The 26,137-nt window shown below is 45.7% G+C and overlaps 1 protein-coding gene across 6 annotated transcripts in view; it reads left to right on the forward strand.

The window, feature by feature from the left end:
• Window positions 1-4,775, forward strand: part of AKAP13 (A-kinase anchoring protein 13) — a 342,407-nt gene extending 337,632 nt beyond the window's left edge. For all 6 annotated transcript variants that reach the window (XM_082449034.1, XM_082449035.1, XM_082449027.1 and 3 more), the window contains one exon: window positions 4-4,775. In XM_082449034.1, the coding sequence (XP_082305160.1) occupies window positions 4-53 (50 nt within the window). In that variant the 3' untranslated portion in view covers window positions 54-4,775. The remainder of the gene's footprint in view (window positions 1-3) is intronic.
• The last annotated feature ends 21,362 nt before the right edge of the window (window positions 4,776-26,137 follow it).

A 26,137-nucleotide genomic window follows, 5' to 3' on the forward strand; every position in this document is an offset into this window, starting at 1 on the left:
CAGATGGCCCTGCATCCGAAGTACCTGCAGAGGGGGAGGAGATCTTCTGCTGACCCCGTTCCTCTCCGAGGCAGCCGCTCCTGTCCCGCCGCGGTTACAGCCCCACCCCCTGCTGTCCTGTGCGCGCACTCTCCTACACTGACACCCGTGCCCTGCGGCGCCCAGCCCTCCTGCACTGCCCAGGTCCTGGACCAGAAGAGCAAATGGTCTTGGGGGTCAGGGTGGGGAAGGAGGCCCAGGATTGGCAGCCCAATGCCTCTCGGGTTGGGGCCAGCCCTGCTGGATGGTGGATGTTACACCGAGAGTAGTGGCCCCAGAAGTCCAGGTGATGGTTTTGGACATGTCAGGAATTCCTAGAGGCTGAAAGAGTGTTTCCAAATGCGGTCTGAAACTCTTACTGCCTTTTATTTTAGGGAACAGAACCAAAAATCAAACAGCAGATAGTTTGGACTTCATCTGAACACGTACAGTAGCCCGTCTGCACATACACGTGGAGTGCGCCAGAACTGTGCACGGTCTATACCAGATGCCTGCTGGGCTTGGCTCAAGCCCCGCACTAGGGGTGCTGCCTGCCACCGCTCAGGGAGCGCGCACTCAGAGCCTCACCCACTAGCCCTCCCAGGCTGTCTCCCTGTAAACTCACCCCATGCACGCCTCACCCCTTTTCGCGTGTACTTCTCATTTCACTTCAGAAGGGACGACAAACATTTGTGAGAACCAGTGAGAGAAGGCTTGATGTCTTTAAAAAGCAGACGATCTTGAAACACCTTGATTTTGGTGTTTCAGTCACTTTAAAAAGAAAAAATATCTAATTTTACCAAGTCTAAAAGAAATCATATATTGGCTTTCCAAGATGTTTGCCCACATGTTCTGGGCACAGACGAAGTAGAGAGGCCTCCTCACCATCACCCCTGTGGCGTGACACTTTTTGGTTGTCACTGGCCATTCAGCAGTGGCCACGGCCTCCTGGCAGTGTTCCTGAGACCTCGAGGTGCCTCCCCAGGGAAGCTGCTCCTGCCTGGCAGTCGCCGTGGGAGAGGGTGGCCCCATCCGCGCTCCACCCGCACAGGGACCGCCTGCTTCTCCTGCTGCCAGGGCGTGCCCACCCTGTAGTAGACAGCTGGCCGAAAAGCAGGTTCAGGTGGGTGTGTTAGGCCCATATGAAGCGGTTCCCACCAGTACAGACCGAGAGAAGAGCTGGCCAGAAGGTATGGCTTGGAAAGTTCTCCTATCAGGAGGCCTGGCAAAATTTGATTTCTTTAAAAAGTTTTAAAAACGAAAGGCCTGTTGGTTTTTGTACTCTACCCCTTGAGGAACCCACAGATGCTGCCTGTTTGTTCTTTTCCTTCTCTCTCTTTTTCTTGTCCCACTGTGTTTTGATCTGTATTCCTTGAGGCTTGTCACCAGCCGGGAGGTGCAGGATGTTTCTCCCTGAGGCCCCTGCACCTGCCAGACTTGTTAACCCCCCAGGAGGGGAGACCCTGGAAAATTCTGTGCTTTAAATGTGGTCTTTGATTCCTGCCTTTTGCCCCTCAGGAGCATGGGTCTTTGAACATACTTTTTAAAAACAAACAAAAAAATCTGTAACTTGGTGCTTGTTGATGAATTGCAAGCTGGCCTTGCAGATGGAGATATTTATCTTTCAGTTTATTTGAAAGAGGTCTGGTTTAAAATTTTTAGCTTAGATTTGTTTTATTTATTTGTGTGTTGTGTGCATGTGTGTATGTGTGTGTGTGTGTGTGTGTGTTTTAAGGGTGAACACACCAGCCCAACGGTTTCAACTGTCCAGTCAAGCAGCGGGTGCTGCTTCCTTACTCCCCCATGTCTGTCAAAGTGCCTCGAAGGCCCAAAGGAAAATTAAGCGTTGGGGGAGGGGTCCATTTCCTTCCCTCCTCCCACCCTCACCTCATACTTTGATCAAGGGATGTCTTCTTCCTTGCTTGAGAGTTAAGAAACTTGCCACCCATGGGCTACATTTGCCTAGTTTTGTCATGGAGATTTCTTACCCTTCAGAAACACACTTTGAGCAGAAGCAGCTGATTTTCTATTGAACCTTGATGTACCCCCCTCCCCCGCCCACAAAGACCCTAAACAGCAAAAGGTTAGGTTGCCTCCTGCCACCAGTCCGTACAGCTCAGCTTGAGTACGGCCAGCCTGTCGTGCCTTTCTCAAATCCACAGGGAGCCCAGCCGTCTGTCCGTGTCGCTGGCTCAGGTTCACCTCAGTGGGTCCCCGTCCCACAGAGAGAAGCTCTGCTGTAAAGGGGTGGGGCTGGTGAGTGAGGACCTGCGTCCTCCTTCCTCTGTCCGTGTAGGCCGGGCCTCCCTGTCTCCGGGCTTGAAACCAGGGCTCAGTGCTGACGGCATTTGCCCTAACGCAGGGTCTTCACAAAGAACACCCTGGACGCTGAGTTTCTGTATATGTAGCTGCACAGCTGGCTTTCAGCTTTAAAGGGTCTTTTACTCCCAACTAGCTGTGAAGTTTCGGTTGCCTTGGTTATTCGGTGGTAGTTTTTTTACAATGATGATTTCCCCTTCACCTGCACCCCACTAACTTAAAATACTTTGGTCAGCTTGTGGTTGGACAAGTTTAGAATCAGAATCAGAAGGTATCTCCCCCAGAACAGTGTGCGGTGCAGAGAGAGAACCACTTACCCGGACCCATGCTTTTCCGTGCCTTCATCCTCTCTCTCTCCCCCTTTGATAAGGAACTCGGGGATTTTGTTGTTGCGCTTGGGGAACCACCTGGGATTGTTGCTGCTCCTGCTTTTGCTGATGGCCTTGAGGTCTCCTCTGACCTTGAGGCCTGACCTGGTTACTGAGGTGTCTTTCATGTGAGAAGGGGCTGTCTCCCGCGACGGCTCAGACTCAGTTCTCCACAGTGTCCCCACGCTAGGGGCCGTGCTTCTCCAGCTCCGGAAATCAGATGCCTGGCCTTCCTTGTGTTTAGGTTTTGGGGGACAGATGGAAACACCATCCAGAGTTCCAGAATCTCGTGAGTTGCCTGGAAGGAGGCTGCATCTTCTCTCAAAACTTACATCATCTCAATGGTCGTCATCCCAGTCGGGTGGCATGTGCACTTTAAACGCTCTCTACAGTCAGCTTCACTTTCGAGACAATCAACTATGCTAACTGTTTTCTTTGAAAATGGAGAGGGTTAAAAACATGCAGATTGCCATAATTCAACCTTTGCCAACATTCCATCCTCTACCCCCCATGAGAGCTGTCTATGGGGAAGAAATCCTTATCAAGACTTTTTTTTTGGAAAGGTACGAATCTTACCTTTTTTCCTCTCATGTCTCAGGGTAATACCACTAAAAGTTGTTACTTTGCTGATATTCTCCCTTATTTGTTATCTTCCCAAGCCCCTAGTATTAGCAGTAGTGAGCACACATTTTTAAGATCCTTGGGGTTTGTCGTACCTTTATTTGGAAAGTGGGTATTGTGTGTACGGTTTATAAATAGGCCCCACCTTAAATAAAAGGTAGCACCATAACCTTAGGGGCCAGAACTCCATCCCGAAGGTCCCGTTCACAGAAGTACTTTCTATTTCATCCATTGGTCACAAAGGTTCTTTTTCCACAGCCAGTTCTTTCTCCCCAAGGATTTGGTATCGGCCTTGGAGCTGCAGTTGTTGATACAGCGTTGATGGGGGGCCAGTTGTGCCCAGAGGACAGCTAAGCCCAGGGACTGGGGTCGGGGCGCGTTGAGAGAGACGGTCCTGGTGAGTGGGCTTCAGCAGCCATGAAGTGGGTGGCTTGGAGGGGACCCCAGACACTGCCAAGGGGTGTGGACACACTTGGAATGTGGAAGCCCAGAAAGAACCCTGCCAATTCCACGGTGGCAGTGGTTGAGGAATGTGTGCCTTGCTTTCCTGCAGCGGGGCAGTGTGGCACACACACACCTGTGGTCCTGGGGTCACGGCCCCACCTGGTGCTGTTGCTCCGATTGACCCTCGGAGACAAGGAAAGGGGCAAAGAGATTGTTTTGGTTTGGTTCGTCATTTTCTTTCCATGTAGCGTAACATTCCTAGTTAACCGGAGCTTTGGGATCTACTGCCTGCTGGCCAGGTTTTAAAGTGAAAAGTCTTTTAGTGCTGCCACAAGAGGGAAAAAAACAAAGGCTTCTTTCCATGTACCAATCGAATTTAATTTGTCAAAAGCTCGACAGGCCTTGAGTGAGTTCTCCATCTTGCTAAGGTTTAAAGACAGGCAGACCCAGCTGGCTAACGTCTCTCCTGCCACAGACGGTGACAGCCTGCTCCAGACGCCCAGGCTGAGCCCAGTCTCTGCTCACCCCAGTCGTCACCCCCTTGAACGCATCTGCCTTTTGTGACCACCTGCCAGGATGGGCAGCTCCAGAGCACTGACAGGGGCCCGCCCGGTCGGCTGGCCCACGGTCACGGTTTAGCCTGAGGTTTCTGGCGTGTCGCCCCGCCAGGCGCGCAGGGGACACCATGACATGCAGGAGGGTGACTACCATGCACCTTATACCTCTGCTCTCGTTTGTTGTTCTCAAATGCTAAATGAACGTTTCTGTGCTGAATCCTATTAGATAAAAAGGGGTTAAAACCCAGATGCTGTATATTAATTTGTAATTATGTATAAAGTGAAGCAGTTTTAAACTGTAAAGATTTTTTCAGTGTGTTTTCTGGAATTTTGCCACAACGTACTGGCTTTGTATTTTATTTATCTTCCTTTCTGGTTAGCGGCTTCCGACCCTTGTAAAGTCCCCCTCCACCCTTTCAAAAAAAATAATAAATGTCCTTTAAGTCTCGGTGGTGACTGTGTTGTATTCCTGTCCCTGTGGGCTTCCTGAAGTGAAGGCTTCCAGGATACTCTGGGTTCCTGGTGAAGGGGCACTCCCTGCCCAGCTCTGAGGGACCCTTCTCCACAGTGAAACCCTATTTCTGTACCTTCGGGAACAGGACTCAGGAGGACGGCCCCGGAGCACAAAGCAGCTCCCGGGGAGCTCAAGTCCCCTGGAGCTGGACCCTAACCCCGGGGGCACCAAGAGTCAGAACCATTTCCGGTCAAATCAGCGCAGTAAGAAACGTCCTTGCTATAGATTCTACTACGTAAAAAAGATGAATGTCAGTTTGCCTTTCTTTGCCAACTTTTTTCACCTCATCCCACCCCCGAACAAGGGAGCTGCCAAAAACTAATTCAGGAAGAAGAATCTCATTTGCATGTAGCTCCACAGGGATTTACTGGGTCTGATCCTCTGAAAAATTGCTGGAATGCACGGTAGGAGCTGTTGCCGCTGCTGCCTGCGGGCACCTGTGCCGCTCTTCCTGAATCGCTGGCTGCCTCCCCGGAGTCCAGGCCTGCTGTCCCTATGAGAGGCCCCTCAGTCCAGCTGGCCGCGTGGTGTAATGCGAAGAACGTGGGCAGAGCTGCCTCAGTTCCCAGCTCTGCGCTCCCAAGCTCCCTGTCCCTCCCCAAGCGACAACCAAAAAGAGGAAGCAAAGGAAACCATAAACAAGACCAAAAGACAACCCTCAGAATGGGAGAAAATATTTGCAAATGAAGCAACTGACAAAGGATTAATCTCCAAAATTTACAAGCAGCTCATGCAGCTCAATATCAAAAAAACAGCCCAGCCCAAAAATGGGCAGAAGACCTAAATAGACATTCCTCCAAAAAGATAAACAGATTGCCAACAAACACATGAAAGAATGCTCAACGTCATTAATCATTAGAGAAATACAAATCAAAACTACAATGAGATATCATCTCACACCGGTCAGAATGGCCATCATCAAAAAATCTAGAAACAATAAATGCTGGAGAGGGTGTGGAGAAAAGGGAACCCTTTTGCACTGTTGGTAGGAATGTAAATTGATTACAGCCACTATGGAGAACAGTATGGAGGTTCCTTAAAAAACTAAAAATAGAACTACCATGTGACCCAGCAAGCCCACTACTGGGCATATACCCTGAGAAAACCATAATTCAAAAAGAGTCATGTACCACAGTGTTCATCGCAGCTCTATTTACAATCGCCAGGACATGGAAACAACCTAAATGTCCATCGACAGATGAATGGATAAAGAAGATGTGGCACATATATACAATGGAATATTACTCAGCCATAAAAAGAAACGAAACTGAGTTATTTGTAGTGAGATGGATGGATCTAGAGTCTGTCATACAGAGTGAAGTAAGTCAGAAAGAGAAAAATACCGTATACTAACACATATATATGGAATCTAAGGGGGGAAAAAAGGTCATGAAGAACCTAGGGGCAAGATGGGAATAAAGACACAGACCTACTAGAGAATGGACTTGAGGACACGGGGAGGGGGAAGGGTAAACTGGGACGAAGTGAGAGAGTGGCATGGACATATATACACTACCAAACGTAAAATAGCTAGCTAGCGGGAAGCAGCCGCATAGCACAGGGGATCAGCTCGGTGCTTTGTGACCACCTAGAGGGGTGGGATAGGGAGGGTGGGAGGGAGGGAGACGCAAGAGGGAAGAGATATGGGGACATATGTATATGTATAACATTCTCTTTGTTATAAAGCAGAAACTAACACACCATTGTAAAGCAATTATACTCCAGTAAAGATGTTAAAAAAAAAAAAAAAAGTCCTGCTGGGTTGCCAAGCGCTTTCCCTTGCTCAGTGAACTTGGAAGTGCCCAGATTTCTAAGGAGTCTTGCAGCCTTGGCAATAGATGCCTCCCCAGAAGCCAGCAAACACTGGTCCCTTCTCTCTGCCGCCTGCACTTGGCTGTCACGGCAGCTGCAGCGTCCCGACGCCCCCAGCGGGGCTGGGAGAGTGGTTCCCACGGCCTCCCTCCTCCGCCGCTCTGCTCCCGCCATCGTGCTTGGGTCTGAGCCAGGGACAGGCTCCACGTGGGAGGCAGGCCAGAAGAGGGAGGAGGTGCCATCCTTTGTTCCAGGAGAAGAGCAGAGGCGCAAAGCGTGCAGGGCTCCACGAGGACCGGCCATCCATCCAGTGGGGCGTGGGGGCTCTGCCTGCTCCTGAGGGAGAAGGTGCCACAGATAAAAGGGGCCACTCGTGTCTGAGGACCTCCCACCGGAAGGGAAACCAGGTTGTAGCAGCCATGTGCCCAGGAAGGGAGTGTGCTAACCAGTGCAGCAGGACAGAAACCTCGTCCCAAACGCCGGGAAGAGGTTGGGATGCTGCAAAGTCCAGAAAAGAGCTTGCAGGGCAGGGAGGAAATACAGCGCCCAGGTTTCGTCACTTCCTAGGAAGCGGGAACAAAAGTCGATCCGTGGTGAGCTGTGCTGCAGAGCGTCAGGAATAAGATCAAGAACCTCCTTCCATCACCGCCTCCCTGGTTCAGCCCCCAAGGGCCTCGCCCACCACAGCTCCTGCTCTGGGATTCTTGGGAGACTCCTTTTCCCTTAACTTTACCCCCATTCCTTCAGGGCCTCAGGTCACCGCCAGAAGGTTGCCCGGAGGTGGTGGAGCAATCCAGGTGGACGTGATGCCACCCCCATCAGGGTCCCAAGAGGAGTCCGACGTGGAAAAGGAGGCAGAGCTTGGTGCACCCCAGACTTGCGGGATGTGGGCCGCAGGGCCCCACCGGCCTCCCCCATACATCCTCTCCCAAGTCCTTTGGTGTCCAAGTTACAGCCAGGGCGTCGCCAGGTCCCTCTGGCCTCTTTCTTTCATATGGTAATCACTCACACAGCTGTAAATAGTCCCACTGAAGTTTGGGCTGCTCCTCCAGGCGCCTTGGTGAGACTTTCTTCCTGGGAAACGGTATCTGGACCCTTGGGATGGAGGTGGGAGGGGAGGGGGACCCAGGAGGGCCTCTGGGGGGATTGGCTGGCGGGGCTCAGGGGGCGTGAGGGGAGTGAGCTCCTTAGACCAGCTGAGAACCGGGCCTGCTTTTCTCCCCCTCCCTCGTCAGCACATCCTTTGAGGGGCCTGAACTTCCCACCCCACCCCCAGCAGCTTTGGGGTTGAAGCTGGGCCGTTGCCTGGACAACCCCGGTTCCCAGCCTTGCCTGGTCTCTGCATCCAAAGGACAAAGGAGCTGGACGCTGGTCACCTGAAACAATGCTCCCTCCACCCGCAGGAGGAGCTGGGGGGAGGAGCTGGGGACGGGGCCCGGCTGGGGTCCTGCTCCATTGAGGGGGCAGTGGACAAAGGCTGGGGGGCCATGGGGTGAGTGAAAGAACAGGCGCAGACTTCGGATCAGAGTCTGGGCTCAACGTCCGGTCCAGCCATCTAAGGGCCAAGTGACCTTGGACAAGTTATTGAACCTGTCTATCCCTGTTTTCCTCTTAAGTTCGGGAACCAGGGTATCTAGCTTGCAAATTTGCTGTGACAGTTCGGTGAGATGCTGAATGTTGGTCCCCAGCACATGATTCTTGATTCCCGAGCCTGTTACCCACAGCTGCAGGAGCTTGTCCCAGCAGCAGTGCCGGAATCCCATACCTGACCGCCGTCTCTGTACTTGGAGGTGAGCACCCGGAGGAAAGAACGAGCTTCCGCATCGCCTGGCAGTGGTGCCCAGCCCAGGGCACGGCTCGGAGCTCCTTGTCTCTGGGCTTCTGGTTTGGGATACCTGTCCCCCTTCCCTCACTTGGCTCAGGTGAACTGTCACTTCCCAGAGGAAGCCTTCCCTGACAGCCAGGGCAAGCCCAACCCCTCCCTCCTGTCTGCCCTTAATGTCTGGAACCCTCCGGCCTACACAGAATACATGACACCTGGAACCACCAGCCTTCGGCTAGTGTCCCCTCCCCCTAGCTCCCAGACCAGAAAGCAAGGCTGAGCCCGAAGCCCACGCCCCACACACCCTCATTCCAAGATGGCAGTGCTGGGAGCGGACAGACAGGACTGTCCCAGGGCCTGGAAGAGGCAGGGGCCGCTGCTCTGCCAGCAGGGCCAAGGTGGCAGGTGGCCCTCAGCTCCAGCTAACTCCAAGAAGGCTCTCCCCATGGGTGGCCTCTGGTTGAACCGTACAGAGTCCTGCTGCCAGGGTTGGGATGGCCGCCAGCCCCCTTCCCTACAAAGCAGCTGAGCCTCACCCCCATCAGGTCTTGCAGCCCAAAGTGGGCCAGGCCACTCTGCCCAATCTGGGACCAGGAAGCCCAGGGGGGCTCTCTCACCCTCTCCCACTGGAGATGAGAGCATCTCCGAGAAAGGCGGGCTGGGAGAGCCAAAGCAGCCGGGTCTGGAAATAGAGCCACTCAAGTTCATACCCTGGTGCCCCACTCCTGTGTGCCCTGGGCCAACATGCTTAACATCTCTGAGTACAGTTTCCACCTCTGTAAAATGGGGATGATGGCACCTACCCCCATACTGGTACTGTAAAAAAAAAAAAAAAAAAAAAAAATTACGTGCCCTTTCTTTTTGCTTGGCAGGAAGAGACAAGATAAAAGCCTGGATCTTGGGACTGTGCAGACATGTGGGCCTGCAGGTGTGAGCATTTACTGTGACTTCAGGGCTCCCCCAAGCTTTCAGATTCTTCTGGGTCAAAGAAAGTTTGCCAGTGTCTTGTCTTCTTCTTGGAATGACCTTCCCATGGAAGGCCCAAGAGCGAGGGGCTCTCACTGGCTGGAAACCCATAGGTCTCATATCCATGATGCCATTGAACCTGACCACGTAAAGGGGGTCCGAGTCCCCCACTTGTGGGTGATCACACCAAGGCTCATGGAGTTAGGTGATCGGCCCAGCCAGAGCCAGCAGCAGGCCCATGCCTGCCCACATGCAGACCCAAGATTTGCCCTTAGACCAGTGTTCCTCAAAGGACACTTTAGATCCCTGCATTTGAACTATCTGGGCTGCTTGCTAGAAATGCACCTCCTTGGGCCCAACCCCAGATTTAATGAGTCAGAATCTCCTGGGAGGAGGCTAGGAAATTCGCAGCTTTCACCAACTCCCTGGGGAGTTTTACGCATACCACAGTTCAGGAGACCCTGGGTGCACCCAATACTCCCACCCCAGCGAGTTGGGGGGGGGGGGTGTGGAAAGGAAGATGAAGAAGGAGAGAGCTCCAGTGTCCCACCCCTCAGAGCAGTGAGGTCCTTTCCACTCTGCAAACGGAAGTTCCCTCCATGGAATCCCACTCTTGTTCTGCAGATAATGCTCCACGAACATTCTGGCTGTTTACAAACCTGTTGACAAAGTCTGGGAGCAGTTGCATGATTCTGGGCAAGGTACAGGCTTCAGTCTCTCCATCTGCAAGGTAGGAACCCTACGACCCCAAGGGCTGCTGTGATGATGAGATGACAGGACAGCACAGAATCAGTGCTCCGTAGATTTCTCCTGCCATTGTTGTGTGTGCCGACCTTGTCACTGAAGGGCTGGGTGGCCTTGAATGTGTCACATCCACAAAGTAGGTGGTTGGACTAGAGAGCGGCTCTCAGCCTTGCACACGTTAGAATCATCTGGGGGGGCTTTGCGCCTCAGCGGCCCAGGCCACACGTGTGGCGGATCCCCACCAGAACCTTTAGGATGGGGCCCAGGCGTTAGTACATTTGAACAGTTACAGGTGGTTCCTACGTGCAGCTGAGGTTGAGAGGCTGGATGATCCCCAAGCTTGATCTCAGAGATCAGCTCTGTTCTGCAGGTGAGGCTCCCTCCCCCAGGGTCTCCAAACAGCCCCTGAGATGGAGCCGTCTCTGCGTCTGATGGAAGCTTGGGCTTTGAGTAGCTGGGGCTCTGGGCCTGAAGGATGACAGCTCTCTCCTTGGGGCCTTGAATCCCACTAGAGTCTGCCAAGCAGCAGAGTAAACATGAGGGAGAACAAGGCAGAAGTGTTGCCCGTGGGAGGAGCACAGCCCAAGGGGAACTGGGCCTGGGCTTCAGGGAACACTCCAGGGGCCTCCAGAAGTAATGAAAATGGTGGGCAGAGAAGACAGGCCCACCCCAGCCCGCTCTGGAGGTCTGAGCCAAGCTCAGTTAGCTCGAGCACTGCCTGCAAGTCCCAGATTCTGGTGCCAACCTCCAGCTGACTTTCCCCCCAAGGATTCTAGACCATCGTGATCCCTGCCCCAGCCCCACCTGCCCTTTCACACCCACATCCTCTCCATCTGCCCTCTCCCAGCCTGATAGGAGCCACTCCTCTGCAAGGATGCTGTCTTAACATTTAGGGAGGATTTATTGTTTGATATAATTGTAACTCATATTCCCTAAAAAAATATATGGGAAATACTGATTTGTTTTTAAAACATTTTTAAACACCTATAGTCCCATCACCCAGAAGAAACTATCCACTAATATTTCATTATGTTTTCTTCATACACATTTTTAAAAAACTGAAGTATAGCTGATTTATAATACTGTAAATCAGGTGTAGATCATAGTGATTCAGGGTATTTTTTTTTGGCAAATGATATTCCATTATAGGTTATTACAAGACATTGGGCATAATTCCTTGTGCTGTGCAGTAAATCCTTGTTGCTCATCTACTTTATGTGTAGCAGTTTGTATCTGCTAATCCCATACTCTTCGTTCTTCCCTCCCCCACAACCCTGTCCCTTTTGGTAACCGTAAGTTTGTTTTCTACATCTGTGAGTCTGTTTCTGTTTTGTATATAGATTCGTTTGTATTCTTTTTTAGATTCCACATACAAGTGATATCATATAGTATTTGTCTTTGTCTGACTCATTTCACTCAGCATAATATTCTTTTGGTCCATCCATGTTGCTGCAAATGGCAATATTTCATTCTTTTTAATGGCTGAGTAATATTTATATAAATATATATATATATGTATATATATATATACACACACACCCCACATCTTTTTTTTTTTATAAATTTATTTTATTTTTGGCTGTGTTGGGTCTTCGTTGCTGTGAGCAGGCTTTCTCCAGTTGCGGCGAGTGGGCTTCTCATTGCGGTGGCTTCTCTTGCTGTGGAGCATGGGCTCTAGGCACTCAGGCTTCAGTAGTTGTGGCGCGTAGGCTCAGTAGTTGTGGCATGCGGGCTTAGCTGCTCCGTGGCATATGGGATCTTCCTGGACCAGGGCTCAAACCCGTGTCCCCTGCATTGGCAGGTGGACTCCTAACCACTGCACCACTAGGGAAGACCCACCACATCTTCTTAAACCAATCACCTATTGATGGGCCCTTGGGCTGTTTCCATGTCTTGACTATTGTAAATAGTGCTGCTATGAACACTGGGGTGCATATATCTTTTTGAATTAGAGTTTTCATCTTTTCTGGATATATACCCAGGAGTGGGATTGCTGGATCATATGGTAGCTCTATTTTTAGTTTTTTATGGAACCTCCATACTGTTTTCCATAGTGGCAGCACCAATTTACATTCCCACCAACAGTCTTTGTAGACATTTTTATTTAGCAAAATTAAAGTCATGTTCTATATAGACATTTATGTCCTTTTTACTTCATTCCACATTTTCATACAAACATTGGGTACTTAATAGTCCACTTTATAGATATTATTTTTGTTCCACTTTCTAGATATATCACTGTTGGGAATTTAGGTATTTCCAATTTTTCATTCTTATGAATAACATACAGCACTAATTTATAGAATCTTTTTTCCCCCTGTTTCAAAGTAAAAACATGTTTATTAGAGAAAATGTGGAAATTATTGATAAGTAGAATAAATAAGTGAAAATCAACCATAGCAGGAACTTCTGCTTCCACCCAAGATAGAGTAATAGGGACCAGATTTACCTTACCTACCTACCCAAAACAACCAAAACTCCAGATGAAATATATGGAATGATGGTTTTAAGGACACTGGAAATCAAACAACAAAGTACGGGTATCCCTGAGAGACCAAGGGAACCTTATGACTGCCTTAGGCCTTGCACCTGCCCCGAGTTTCCAGGCTGCAGCAAAGGATGAAGACTCAGATGGAATCTGGCAGACTCCGCAAGTTGAGGGGATGGAGCTGAGAATCAGGGGAGATGAAGGCAGATAGAATTGGCAGGACAAAATACAGAAGAGAGAGATGCACACAGAATTCTAGGGATCTTCAGTGGGTCCCCATCAAGTATTCATTAGAGGACTGATCAGTGCACATATGTGAGAAAAGTGTTCAAGTCTAGAAAAGAATCATCCCAAAGGATTAGAGGTGATAATACCCAGTGCTCACACAGGACCAGGTATAGTGCCTATTCCCACCAGCCAGCCTGGAAAAATCATTCACAAGGCACAGAGTAGAGGACACAGAAGGGTCTTTCCTTAGTAATAGGGAATAATTAGCCCTAGATGAAGCACTGCTGCAGTTCTACCTAACAAGTCTTTAAAAGCAAGACCTAAAAGGATCAAACAGTTTCCAAGTAACTTAACCACATCCCAGAACAAAGTTCAGGAATACTTACAAAAACATCCAGCACACAACAGAGTAACATTCACAGTGTCTGACATCCAATAAAAATTACTACACATGTTAAAAAAAAAAAAAACTTATAGGATTAAAAATCATGTAAACTGACACAGATGTTAGAATTATCAGACAAGGAAGTTAAAACTTATTATAACTATGTTCTATATGTTCAAAAAGTTTTAGAAGCATCAAAGATATAATTAAAGATGCAAGTTAAATTCCTACAGATAAAAACCATATATATGTCTAACAAAAAAATGACTGAAAAAAATTAACATAACATCAGTGAACTGTGAGACAACTTCAAGCAGCCTAATAAATTTGTAATTGGAATCCCAGAAAGGGGGTAAGAGACAGAAAGAAATTATCTGAAGAAATAATAGCCAAGTTTTCCCAAATTTGATGAAAAATATAAACCCATAGTTGAGGTACAGCAAACCCCAAGGACAAGAAATATGAGAAAAATGACATCAATACACATCATAATCAAGTTTCTCTAAACCAGTGATAAAAAGAAAATCTTAAAAACATCCAGAGAAAAAAGGCACGTTATGTATGGAGGACCAAAGATAAGGATGACAGGAAATTTCTTGTAAGAAACAATGTAACAGAGAAAACAGTGGAACAACATCTTTAAAATATTGGGAGGCAATTTGTCAAACTAGAATTCTATACTCATTGAAAACATTTTTCAAAAGTGAAAGCAAAACAAGTACTTTTTCAGATGTACAAAAGCTAAAAGAATTCATCACCAACAGACCCTCACTACAAGATATTTTAAACTGAAGGAAAATGATACCAGATGGAAATATGATATATATAAAGGAATAAAGGGCACTAGTAAAAGTAATTACCTGGGAAAACATATGTTTTTTTCTTATTATTTAAAACTCTTTAAAAGATGGATGACTGTTTAAGCAAAAATAATAACAATGTAGTATAGGGTTTTTAACGTCCGTAAGAGTAAAATGACAACAATAGCACCAAGGCCAATTGGAGAGAAATGGAAGTAAACTGTCGTAAGATTCTTGTACTATATAGGAAGTTGTTGTATAATATCACTTGAAGGTAGACTGTGAGAAGTTGAAGATATGTACCATGAGCCCTAAAGCAACTGAGAGGAGAAATGAATTTTAATCCACACCTCACACCATATACAAAAGTTAACCCCAAATGGATCACAGACTTAAATGGGAAAGCTAAAATTATAAAGGTACAAAAGAACACACAGGAGAAATCTTTTTGACCTTGGATTGTGCAAAGAGTTCTTAAATATTACACTAAAAAAGCACAATCCACAAAGGAAATTGATAAATGGACTTTATCAAAATTAAATGCTTATGTTCCTCAAAAGACACTGGTAAGAGAATGGAAAAACGAAGTGCAGACTAGGAGAAAATACTTGCAAATTATATATCTATGAAAGGACTTCTATCTAGAATATATAAAGAACTCTCAAGACTCAATAAGAAAGCAGACAATGCAAGCAATGTCTTGGCAAAAGATTTGAACAGACATTTCATCCAAGAAGATATAAAGATGGCAGATAGACACATGAAAATATGTTCAACATCATTACATAACAGAAAAATGCTAATTAAAATCATGACAAGATACCACTATATGCCAACTGCAGTGACTAAAATTAGAAAGATGAATCATGCCAACATTGCAAGGATGTGAAGGAACTGGAACTCTCATACTCTGCTGGTGGGGATGTGAAATGGTACAGCCACTTTGGAAAACAGTTTACTATCTTCTTAAAAATGTAAACATACACCTACCATATGATCCTGCCATTCAACTTCTAGGTGTTTACCCAAGAGAAATTAAAGCATATACCCATACAGGGCTTTCACATGAATATTCATAACAGCTTTATTTGTAATAGCCCCAAATGGAAACAACCCACATATCAATGGACAGGTAAATGGACAAAAAGGAAAAACTTTTGGTATACACAACAAAACCAATGAATCTCAAAACTATTATGCTAAGTAAAAGTATACACACACACAAAGACCACACTGTATGATACCATTTATCAAATGGTAAAATGCAAGCCAACTATTATAACAAAAATAGAGCAGTAGTTGCTGGAGATGTACAGTGGGGAATTGGGGAGGGGCAGGAGGGATGGATTTTAAAAGGGACACAAACACTTCTACTCAACATTGCGCTGAAGGTCCAGGAAAACTGAGCAAAAAAAAATGGGGGGGGGTGCATTCAGATTGGAAAGGAAGAAATGAAACTCTTTCCATCTGCGATGACATGATCTTTGATGTTGAAAATCCCAAGGAATCCACTAAAAAACAATTAGAACTAATAAACGAAATCAAAAAAGTTGCAAGGTACAAACTCAATATAAAATGATTAATTATCTTTCTATGCACTAGCAACAAAAAACCTGAAAATAAAAATTAAGAAAAAACATTTATAACATCTTCAAAAAATTAAAACCAGGAATAAATTTAACAAGAAGAAGTGAAAAACGGATACTCTGAAGACAACATATTGTTGAAAGGAATGAAAGAAGACCTAAGTAAATGGAAACACATCCGTGCTCATGGATCAGAAGATTTAACATTGTTAAGATGCCAATATTGGCTTCCAGTGTCCTTGTCCCCACAGTGAGCAACAGCTGCCCCCCACCGCTGCAGGAGACCCTCCAATACTAACAGGTCTTCCAATGTGATGCTGAATAAGAATGTTGAGAGAAGACCCACCACCAGTCCTTCCCATCAGGAAGCTTGCATAAGCCTCTTAGATAGCCTCATCCACCAGAGGGCAGACTGCAGAAGCAAGAAGAACAATAGTTCTGCAGCCTATGGAGTGAAAACCACATTCACAGAAAGATAGACAAAATGAAAAGACAGAGGACTATGTACCAGATGAAGGAACAAGATAAAACCCCAGAACAACAACTAAATGAAGTGGAGATAGGCAATCTTCCAGAGAAAGAATTCAGAATAACGATAGTAGAGATGATCCAGGACCTCGGAAAAAGAATGGAGGCAAAGATCGAGAAGATGCAAGAAATGTTTAACAAAGACCTAGAAGAATTAAAGAACAAACAAATAAACAGAGATGAACAATACAATAACTGAAATGAAAAATACACTAGAAGTAATCAATAGCAGAATAACTGAGGCAGAAGAACGGATAAGTGACCTGGAAGACAGAATGGTGGAATTCACTGCCGCAGAACAGAATAAAGAAAAAAGAATGAAAAGTAATGAAGACACCCTAAGAGACCTCTGGGACAACATTAAATGCAACAACATTCACATTATAGGGGTCCCAGAAGGAGAAGAGAAAGAGAAAGGACCCGAGAAAATATTTGAAGAGATTATAGGTGAAAACTTCCCTAACATGGGAAAGGAAATAGCCACCCAAGTCCAGGAAGCAAAGAGAGTCCTAGGCCGGATAAACCCAAGGAGAAACACACTGAGACACATAGTACTCAAATCGACAAAAATTAAAGACAAAGAAAAATTATTGAAAGCAACAGGGGAAAAACAACAAATAACATACAAGGGAACTCCCATAAGGTTAACAGCTGATTTCTCAGCAGAAACTCTACAAGCAAGAAGGGAGTGGCATGATATATTTAATGTGATGAAAGGGAAGAACGTACACACAAGATTACTCTACCCGGCAAGGATCTCATTCAGATTCAATGGAGAAATCAAAAGCTTTACAGAGAAGCAAAAGCTAAGAGAATTCATCACCACCAAACCAGCTCTACAACAAATGCTAAAGGAACTTCTCTAAGTGGAAAACACAAGAGAAGAAAAGGACCTACAAAAACAAACCCATAACAATTAAGAAAATGGTAATAGGAACATACATATCGATAATTACCTTAAACGTGAATGGATTAAATGCCCCAACCAAAAGACACAGGCTCGCTGAATGGATACAAAAACAAGACCCATATATGTGCTGTCTACAAGAGACCCACTTCAGACCTAGGGACACATACAGACTGAAAGTGAGGGGATGAAAAAAGGTAGTCCATGCAAATGGAAATCAAAAAAGCTGGAGTAGCAATACTCATATCAGATAAAATAGACTTTAAAATAAAGGATATTACAAGAGACAAGGAAGGACACTACATAATAATCAAGGGATAAATCCAAGAAGAAGATATAACAATTATAAATATATATGCACCCAACATAGGAGCACCTCAATACACAAGGCAACTGCTAACAGCTATAAATGAGAAAATCGACAGTAACACAAAAATAGTGGGGGACTTCAACACCTCACTTACACCAATGGACAGATCATACAGACAGAAAATTAATAAGGAAACACAAGCTTTAAATAACACAATAGACCAGATAGATTTAATTGATATTTATACGACATTCCATCCAAAAGCAGCAGATTACACTTTCTTCTCAAGTGCACACAGAACATTCTCCAGGATAGATCACATCTTGGGTCACAAATCAAGCCTCAGTAAATTTAAGAAAATTGAAATCATATCAAGCATCTTTTCTGACCACAACCCTATGAGATTAGAAATCAATTACAAGGAAAAAAACGTAAAAAACACAAACAATGGAGGCTAAACAATATGTTACTAAATAACCAAGAGATCACTGAAGAAATCAAAAAATACCTAAAAACAAATGATAATGAAAACGCGATGATCCGAAACCTATGGGATACAGCAAAAGCAGTTCTAAGAGGGCAGTTTATAGCAATACAATCCTACCTCAAGAAACAAGAAAAATCTCAAATAAACCTTACACCTAAAGGAACTAGAGAAAGAAGAACAAACAAAACCCAAAGTTAGTACAAGGAAAGAAATCATAAAGATCAGAGCAGAAATACATGAAATAGAAACCAAGAAAACAATAGCAAAGATCAATAAAACTAAAAGCTGGTTCTTTGAGAAGATAAACAAAATTGATAAACCATTAACCAGACTCATCAAGAAAAAGAGGGAGAGGACTCAAATCAATAAAATCAGAAATGAAAAAGGAGAAGTTACAACAGACACCACAGAAATACAAAGCATCCTAAGATACTACTACAAGCAACTCTATGCCAATAAAATGGACAACCTGGAGGAAATGGACAAATTCTTAGAAAGATATAACCTTCCAAGACTGAACCAGGAAGAAATAGAAAATATGAACAGACCAATCACAAGTAATGAAATTGAAACTGTAATTAAAAATCCTCCAACAAACAAAAGTCCAGGACCAGATGGCTTCACAGGTGAATTCTATCAAACATTTAGAGAAGAGTTAACACCCATCCTTCCCAAACTCTCCCAAAAAATTGCAGAGGAAGGAACACTCCCAAACTCATTCTACAAGGACACCCATCACCCTGGTATCAAAACCAGACAAAGATACTACAAAAAAAGAAAATTACAGACCAATATCACTGATGAATATAGATGCAAAAATCCTCAACAAAATACTAGCAAACAGAATCCAACAACACTTTAAAAGGATCATACACCATGATCAAGTGGGATTTATTCCAGGGATGCAAGGATTCTTCAATATATGCAAATCAATCAATGTGACACACCATATTAACAAATTGAAGAATAAAAACCATATGATCATCTCAATAGATGCAAGAAAAGCTTTTGACAAAATTCAACACGAATTTATGTTAAAAACTCTCCAGAAAGTGGGCATTGAGGAAACCTACCTCAACATAATAAAGGCCATATACAGCAAACCCACAGCAAACATCATTCTCAATGGTGAAAAACTGAAAGCATTTCCTCTAAGATCAGGAACAAGACAAGGATGTCCACTCTCACCACTATTATTCAACATAGTTTTGGAAGTCCTAGCCATGGCAGTCAGGGAAGAAAAAGAAATAAAAGGAATACAAATTGGAAAAGAAGTAAAACTGTCACTGTTTGCAGATGACACGATACTATACATAGAGAAACCTAAAGATGCCACCAGAAAACTACTAGAGCTAATCAATGAATTTGGTAAAGTTGCAGGATACAAAATTAATGCACAGAAATCTCTTGCATTCCTATATACTAACAATGAAAGATCAGAAAGAGAAATTAAGGAAATAATCCCATTCACCATTGCAACAAAAAATAAAATATCTAGGAATAAACCTACCTAAGGAGGTAAAAGACCTGTGCTCAGAAAACTATAAGACACTGATGAAAGAAATCAAACATGACACAAACAGATGGAGAGATATACCATGTTCTTGGATTGAAAAAATCAATATTGTGAAAATGACTATACTACCCAAAGCAATCTACAGATTCAGTGCAATCCCTATCAAATTACCAGTGGCATTTTTTACAGAACTAGAACAAAAAATCTCAAAATATGTATGGAGACATAAAAGATGCCAAATAGCCAAAGCAGTCTTGAGGGAAAAAAACGGAGCTGGAGGAATCAGACTCCCTGACTTCAGACTATACTACAAAGCTACAGTAATCAAGACAATATGGTACTGGCACACAAACAGAAATATAGATCAATGGAACAGGATAGAAAACCCACAGATAAATCCACGCACCTATGGTCAACTAATCTATGACAAAGGAGGCAAGGATATACAATGGAGAAAAGACAGTCTCTTCAATAAGTGGTGCTGGGAAAACTGGACAGCTACACGTAAAAGAATGAAATTAGAACACTCCCTAACACCATACACAAAAATAAACTCAAAATGGATTCAAGACCTAAATGTAAGACTGGACACTGTAAAACTCTTTAAGGAAAACATAGGAAGAACACTCTTTGACATAAATCACAGCAAGATCTTTTTTGATCCACCTCCTAGAGTAATGAAAATAAAAACAAAAATAAACAAATGGGACCTAATGAAACTTAAAAGCTTTTGCACAGCAAAGGAAACTATAAACAAGACGAAAAGGCAACCCTCAGAATGGGAGAAAATATTGGCAAATGAATCAACAGACAAAGGATTAATCTCCAAAATACATAAACAGCTCATTCAGCTCAATATTAAAAAAGCAAACAACCAATCAAAAATGGGCAGAAGACCTAAATAGACATTTCTCCAAAGAAGACATACAGATGGCCAAGAAGCACATGTAAGCTGCTCAACATCACTAATTATCAGAGAAATTCAAATCAAAACTCCAGTGAGGTATCACCTCACAGCAGTTAGACTGGGCATCATCAGAAAATCTACAAAGAACAAATGCTGGAGAGGGTGTGGAGAAAGGGAACCCTCTTGCACTATTGGTGGGAATGTAAATTGATACAGCCACTATGGACTACAGTATGGAGGTTACTTAAAAAACTAAAAATAGAACTACCTTATGACCCAGCAATCCCACTACTGGGCATATACCCAGGGAAAACCATAATTCAAAAAGACACATGCACCCCAATGTTCCTTGCAGCACTATTTACAATAGCCAGGTCATGGAAGCAACCTAAATGCCCATCGACAGATGAATGGATAAAGAAGATGTGGTACATATATACAATGGAATATTACTCAACCTTAAGAAGGAACGAAAATGGGTCATTTGTAGAGACGTGGATGGATCTAGAGACTGTCATACAGAATGAAGTAAGTCAGAGAAAAACAAATATCATATATTAATGCATATATGTAGAGTCTAGAAAAATGGTACAGATAAACTGGTTTGCAAGGCAGAAATAGAGACACAGATGTAGAGAACAAATGTGTGGACACCAAGGGGGGAAAGTGGCAGAGGTGGGTGGTGGTTGCCCAGATGGTTCCTTGCAGAAATTGACAAGCTGATTTTAAACTTCATATGGGAATTCAAAAGACCCAGAATAGCTAAAACAATCTTGAAAAAGAAGAGCAAAGTTTGAAGACTCACACTTCCCAATTTCAAAACTCACTACAAAGCTATGGTAATCAAGACAGGGTATTACTGGCTTAAGGATAGACATGGAGATCTATCCTTATGCCAGTAGAATAGAATTGAGAGTCCAAAAATAGACTCTCACATTTATGGCCAATTGATGTTTGACAAGGGTGCCAGGACTATTCAGTGTGGAAAGAACAGTCTTTTCAATAAATCATACTGGGACAACTGGTTACCTACATGAAGAGAATGAATTTAGACCCCCCCCCTCCTCACACCACGCATAACAACTAACTCAGAATTAATGCTAGACCTACTGTAAGAGCTAAGAAAAAAACATGGGATCAAATCTTCGTGACTTTGGGTTAGGCAAAGCCTTCTTAGATGTGAAACCAAAAGCACAAATGACAAAAGAAAAAATACATAAACTGGGCTTCATCAGATTTAAAAACTTTTGTGCCTCAAAAGATACCATCAAGAAAGTGAAAAGACAACACACAGAATGGGTGACAATATTTGCAAATCATTAATCTGACATGGAAATTTTATTTAGAATATATAAAGAACAGTTATAACTCAATAATAAAAAGACAACCAAATTTTAAAATGGTCAAAGCATCTGAATAGGCATTTCTCCAAAGAAGATATATAAATAGCCAATAAGCATATGAAAAGATGCTCAACATCATTAGTTATCAGAGAAATGCACATCAAAACCATACACAAAAAAATGAGATATCAATTCACACTCACTAGGAAGGCTATAATAAAAAAAGAAAACAGATAAGTGTTGAGGAGGATGTGGAGAAATTAGAACCCTCATACACTGCTCCTGGGAATATAAAATGATGCAGCTGCTTTGGAAAATGTTCTGACAATTTCTCAAGTGGTTAATCATTGTATACTGATCCTTGCTACAAGGATGAACCTTGAAAACATCATGCAAAGTCAGAGAAGCCAGTCACAAAGGACTCCACTTATTATTTTGTATTATTCCATTTATACAAAATGTCCAGAATAGGCAAATGCATGGAGACAGAGTAGATCAATGATTGCCCAGGACTGTTGGCGGGGAAGGGGGGTGACTACTCATGGGGATGGGGTTTCTTTTGGGGGGAATGAAAATGTTCTAAAATAGACTCTGATGATGGTTGCATAACTCTGTGAATATACTAACAGCCATTGAATTGTACCCTTGGTGTGGGTGAATTGTACAGTATGTGAATTCTATCTCAATAAAATATACATATTAACAAGGAGGCAGGAGGAAACTTTGGTCGGTGATGGATATATCACGACAGTGATTGTGATGATTTCACAAATGTATCCATATCTCAAAATTTATAAAATTGTACAATTTAAATACATGAAATTTATTGTATATCTATTATACCCGATAAAGCTGTTTCTAAAAATCACCTACAGTGAGCATCTAGAAATAAGCACAATTCACATTATGATATATATCCTTCCAATCTCTTTTCTATGAACACACACTTTATTTTACAAAATGGGGCAACCCTGCTTTTTTTTTCCACTTGATAATATATCCTGAACATCTTTCCAAGTCATTAAATACTTATTAAATATTTAATGGCCACATAGCCTTTTATGTTCAATGGTACAGTAAATTTATTCCAAACAGCGGAATCCCAGATGATCCTTCTGAGCCTTTCTGGCTGCAGCGGCCCCTCTTCTGCCCCAGCTGGGACAGGCTTCCAAGCCCCCATCCTCCGCTGGGCCTGGCCTGGCCTCTCTGGAAGGGACCTTCAGAACCAGCGCCCTGCCTGGGTGGGGAACCTGTGGGAAGCCCTTCATTCCTCACATTCCTGCCTCTCACTGCCCTGGTGGCCCCAGGTGCTGAGAAGGTCTCGGGCCAGCTTTGGGAATGGGCTCAATGCCAGTGCCTCTTCCTCCACATCCAGGCCTCAGCCCCACGTGGGCCCAGAGGCAGAGAGCAATTCATCTGAGCCCCGTCCCAGCACAGGGCAGGCCCAGACAGTGACCAGCAGGCCTTTGGGGTCACGTGTCCTCCCGAAAATAATTGCAAAACAATCTTGCATTTTTAAGTTGATCGCTAAAATGGTATCACAAGTTTAATAGTTACAAAATATAAAATTTGGGACACAGTATTTACGTGCTTTATATAGATTTAAGGCTGAAGATTTAAGCTGTTTGCTTCATAGAAAATGTCCACCATGTAACCGAATTAGCAAAGCCAATCCTTACTGGCAAACTGGCCAATTCAGAATTTGTTTCTACCAGAAAATGTTTGATTTTGATTTTTAAAGTTAAATAAAAATTGTTAACCTACATCCCAGTGACAACACTCTCATTTTTGAATTATGATTCAAGCCAAGAATTGTATAGAGAGGTAGATAGATAGGGAGGTAACTAGGACAGGTGGATGGATGGATGGACGTGTGGACAGACAGACACACAAAGATGGGGAACCCAGCCATGCTTTTGTCAGTTGAATTCCAAAGGCACAGGCCTCTTTCATAAACTTGTGCTCTGCTGTCAACCTCGTCCTCAGTGCCGGCTGTTTTTTTAATTTAATTAATTTATTTACTTATGGCTGTGTTGGGTCTTCGTTTCTGCGTGAGGGCTTTCTCTAGTTGCGGCAAGTGGGGGCCACTCTTCATCGCGGTGCGCGGGCCTCTCACCATCGCGGCCTCTCTTGTTGCGGAGCACAGGCTCCAGACGCGCAGGCTCAGTAATTGTGGCTCACGGGCCTAGTTGCTCCGCAGCATGTGGGATCCTCCCAGACCAGGGCTCGAACCCGTGTCCCCTGCATTGGCAGGCAGACTCTCAACCACTGCGCCACCAGGGAAGCCCCAGTGCCGGCTGTTTTTAACGCATCCCTTGGAGGCTCTGGCAGTTTTTGTACTCTGGGCCATGCAGCATAATGAGTTTCAGGTGGGGAGAGAGTTGTGTCTTTCTTTTGTGGAATGAAAGGACGATGGAGGCAGGGAGGTGTGAAAGGAGGAGCAGGGGAAAAGCGTCTGTCCCAAAGCTTCCCTGGGGTTGGGGACCAGCCACTTCTCCTGACGGGGCTTCCAGCTGTTTCCCCATCATCACCAGCGTTGGGAGCCCCGGCTTTTACCTAGAGAGAGAGGCCTCCCGAATTGCTCGCCCTGACACCTGCTCACACTCCGTGACCCGCGAGGTCTCCTGGGAGAAGACCCCCGAGCGGCGGCCAGGCCCCTCGATGCTGGGTGTGCGCCGTGCACAGTATGGACCCAAACGCTCCTCTCTCAGCGCCAGACGGAGGCCTGGGCCCGAAGGGGACGGGGCCGCCGGCAACACAGGGCATCCCTCTTCCTGGAGGCAGTCAGTCTCCCACGGAGAAAAGTTTCAGAATCAGGAGCCATAGCAAGTTTCTTAAGACTCTGCACACTTTCCAAGCAGGAGCTGAGGTCCTGTGATTGCAGTAACTGTTGGCTCATGAAATGAAAATCCGGGCCGTGGCAGGAGGGGGAAGCAGGTGTGCCAAGAAGAGGGAGATCATGGCCTCTGTGCTCAGCCTCCCAGTTGGCTCGGGGCTTCCTGGCAGCCAGGGCTCAAAGGGAAACATGTATTTCTAATGGAGTTTCCTTTGACCCACCACCCCCAAAATTCTGGAATGCTTTCTCCTTTCTAATAATGGTTTTCCTAATACATACACAAAAATTACTCAGTTGGAACCTTACATGGGGCAGAGGACGTGGACATTGTTGAAGGAAACCTGTAACCTCTTTATTTTCCTGAGGAGTAAAGGGACCTTCTGGAGGAGGGTCACCACATACAAGGGGGGCTGTGACCTGGGCCCCAGCTGGCCTGACTCCCAGTGTGTCCCCCCTACCCTGTGCTGTGCACCCTGAGGGCTCAATGCACACTCTCTGCGAGGCCTGACCCCAGAGCACAGCTCAGACTCCCCCTGGGAGGGGCCAGAGGCGGCCGGGACGGCGTGGCCCACCCGGAGCCTCCCCCAGAGCATCAGCGCGCAGCCTGGAGAGCAGACGGGGAGCTGGAGCCTCAGCCGGCCCGTCTTCGAGTCGTGACTTCCCAGCGGAGCTCAGCAGCCCGGGCTTTGGGGTGTCGTTTCTTCTCTTGTGTTAAAATCTCGTGTCTCTCCCTGAGAAGCGGGGAGCTGGAGATCGGAAGAGACAAGACCCTCATAGGAGCGTGGAGATGTGACCCAGAGCACCAGCGTCCCCTCTGTGAAGCGGACACAGGTAGGGCTGTCTCAAAGTTATTACCAAGCTGAAATGAGCTAGCGTGTGGGAAAGAAGCTGTCCAGCCTCAGAGCCTGCCTTGCCCTCAGTGCTGGCGTCTGGATGAGTCTTGGAGGTGCGGACGGGAGCAGGGCCTCTTGGTCCCTCCTCTCCTGGTTCCTCACCACGGGCGGGGCTGCTTGGGCGGGACCACCCTGGGTGTTACAGGTGAAGCAGTGACAAGTCTACCTGCAAACTACTTTAGAGCCGCGGGGGCCTGGCTGGGGGCGGAGCGTGTGGGTGGGCCTGTCACCCACAGGGAGGGCTGGACCCTGGGGGGATGGGAACCCACTGGAGCCAGTGCCTGGCTTGGGGTTGGTGCCCCATACATCAGATGAATTAGCTGGTTGTACAGTGCAGGGGTGTCTGGAAGCTTCTTCTGGGATCCCACAGCAAGGCTCCTCCTCTCCCTTAGCTGCAGAAAGGCCAGGAAAATGGTCCAGTCTTACCCAATTCAACTCAACAAACCAGTTACTGAGCGCCTGCCTGTGGGGACTGCCCCCTGGGCGTGTTCAGACTAGAGTGTGTGTAATTAACCACGTGAAGGGCTAACCAGCCCTCTTTACAGATGCAGGATCTGAAAGGCAGTGAGGTTGCTGGACGGCGCACGGCTGATGTGTAGAGTCTGAAAGAGCCGCTGCTCCCCTTCTCTGCTCTGAACCCAGGGCCCTGACGTCCAGCTGCAGCGCGCAGTTCAGCCCCAGGCCCAGAGCAAGTCTCCCACAGCTCAGGGGGCCGGGAAGGCCAGGGGACACCAGAGG

This window comes from Balaenoptera physalus (assembly GCF_965194825.1).
Source record: "Balaenoptera physalus genome assembly, chromosome: 2".
NCBI lineage: Eukaryota > Metazoa > Chordata > Mammalia > Artiodactyla > Balaenopteridae > Balaenoptera > Balaenoptera physalus.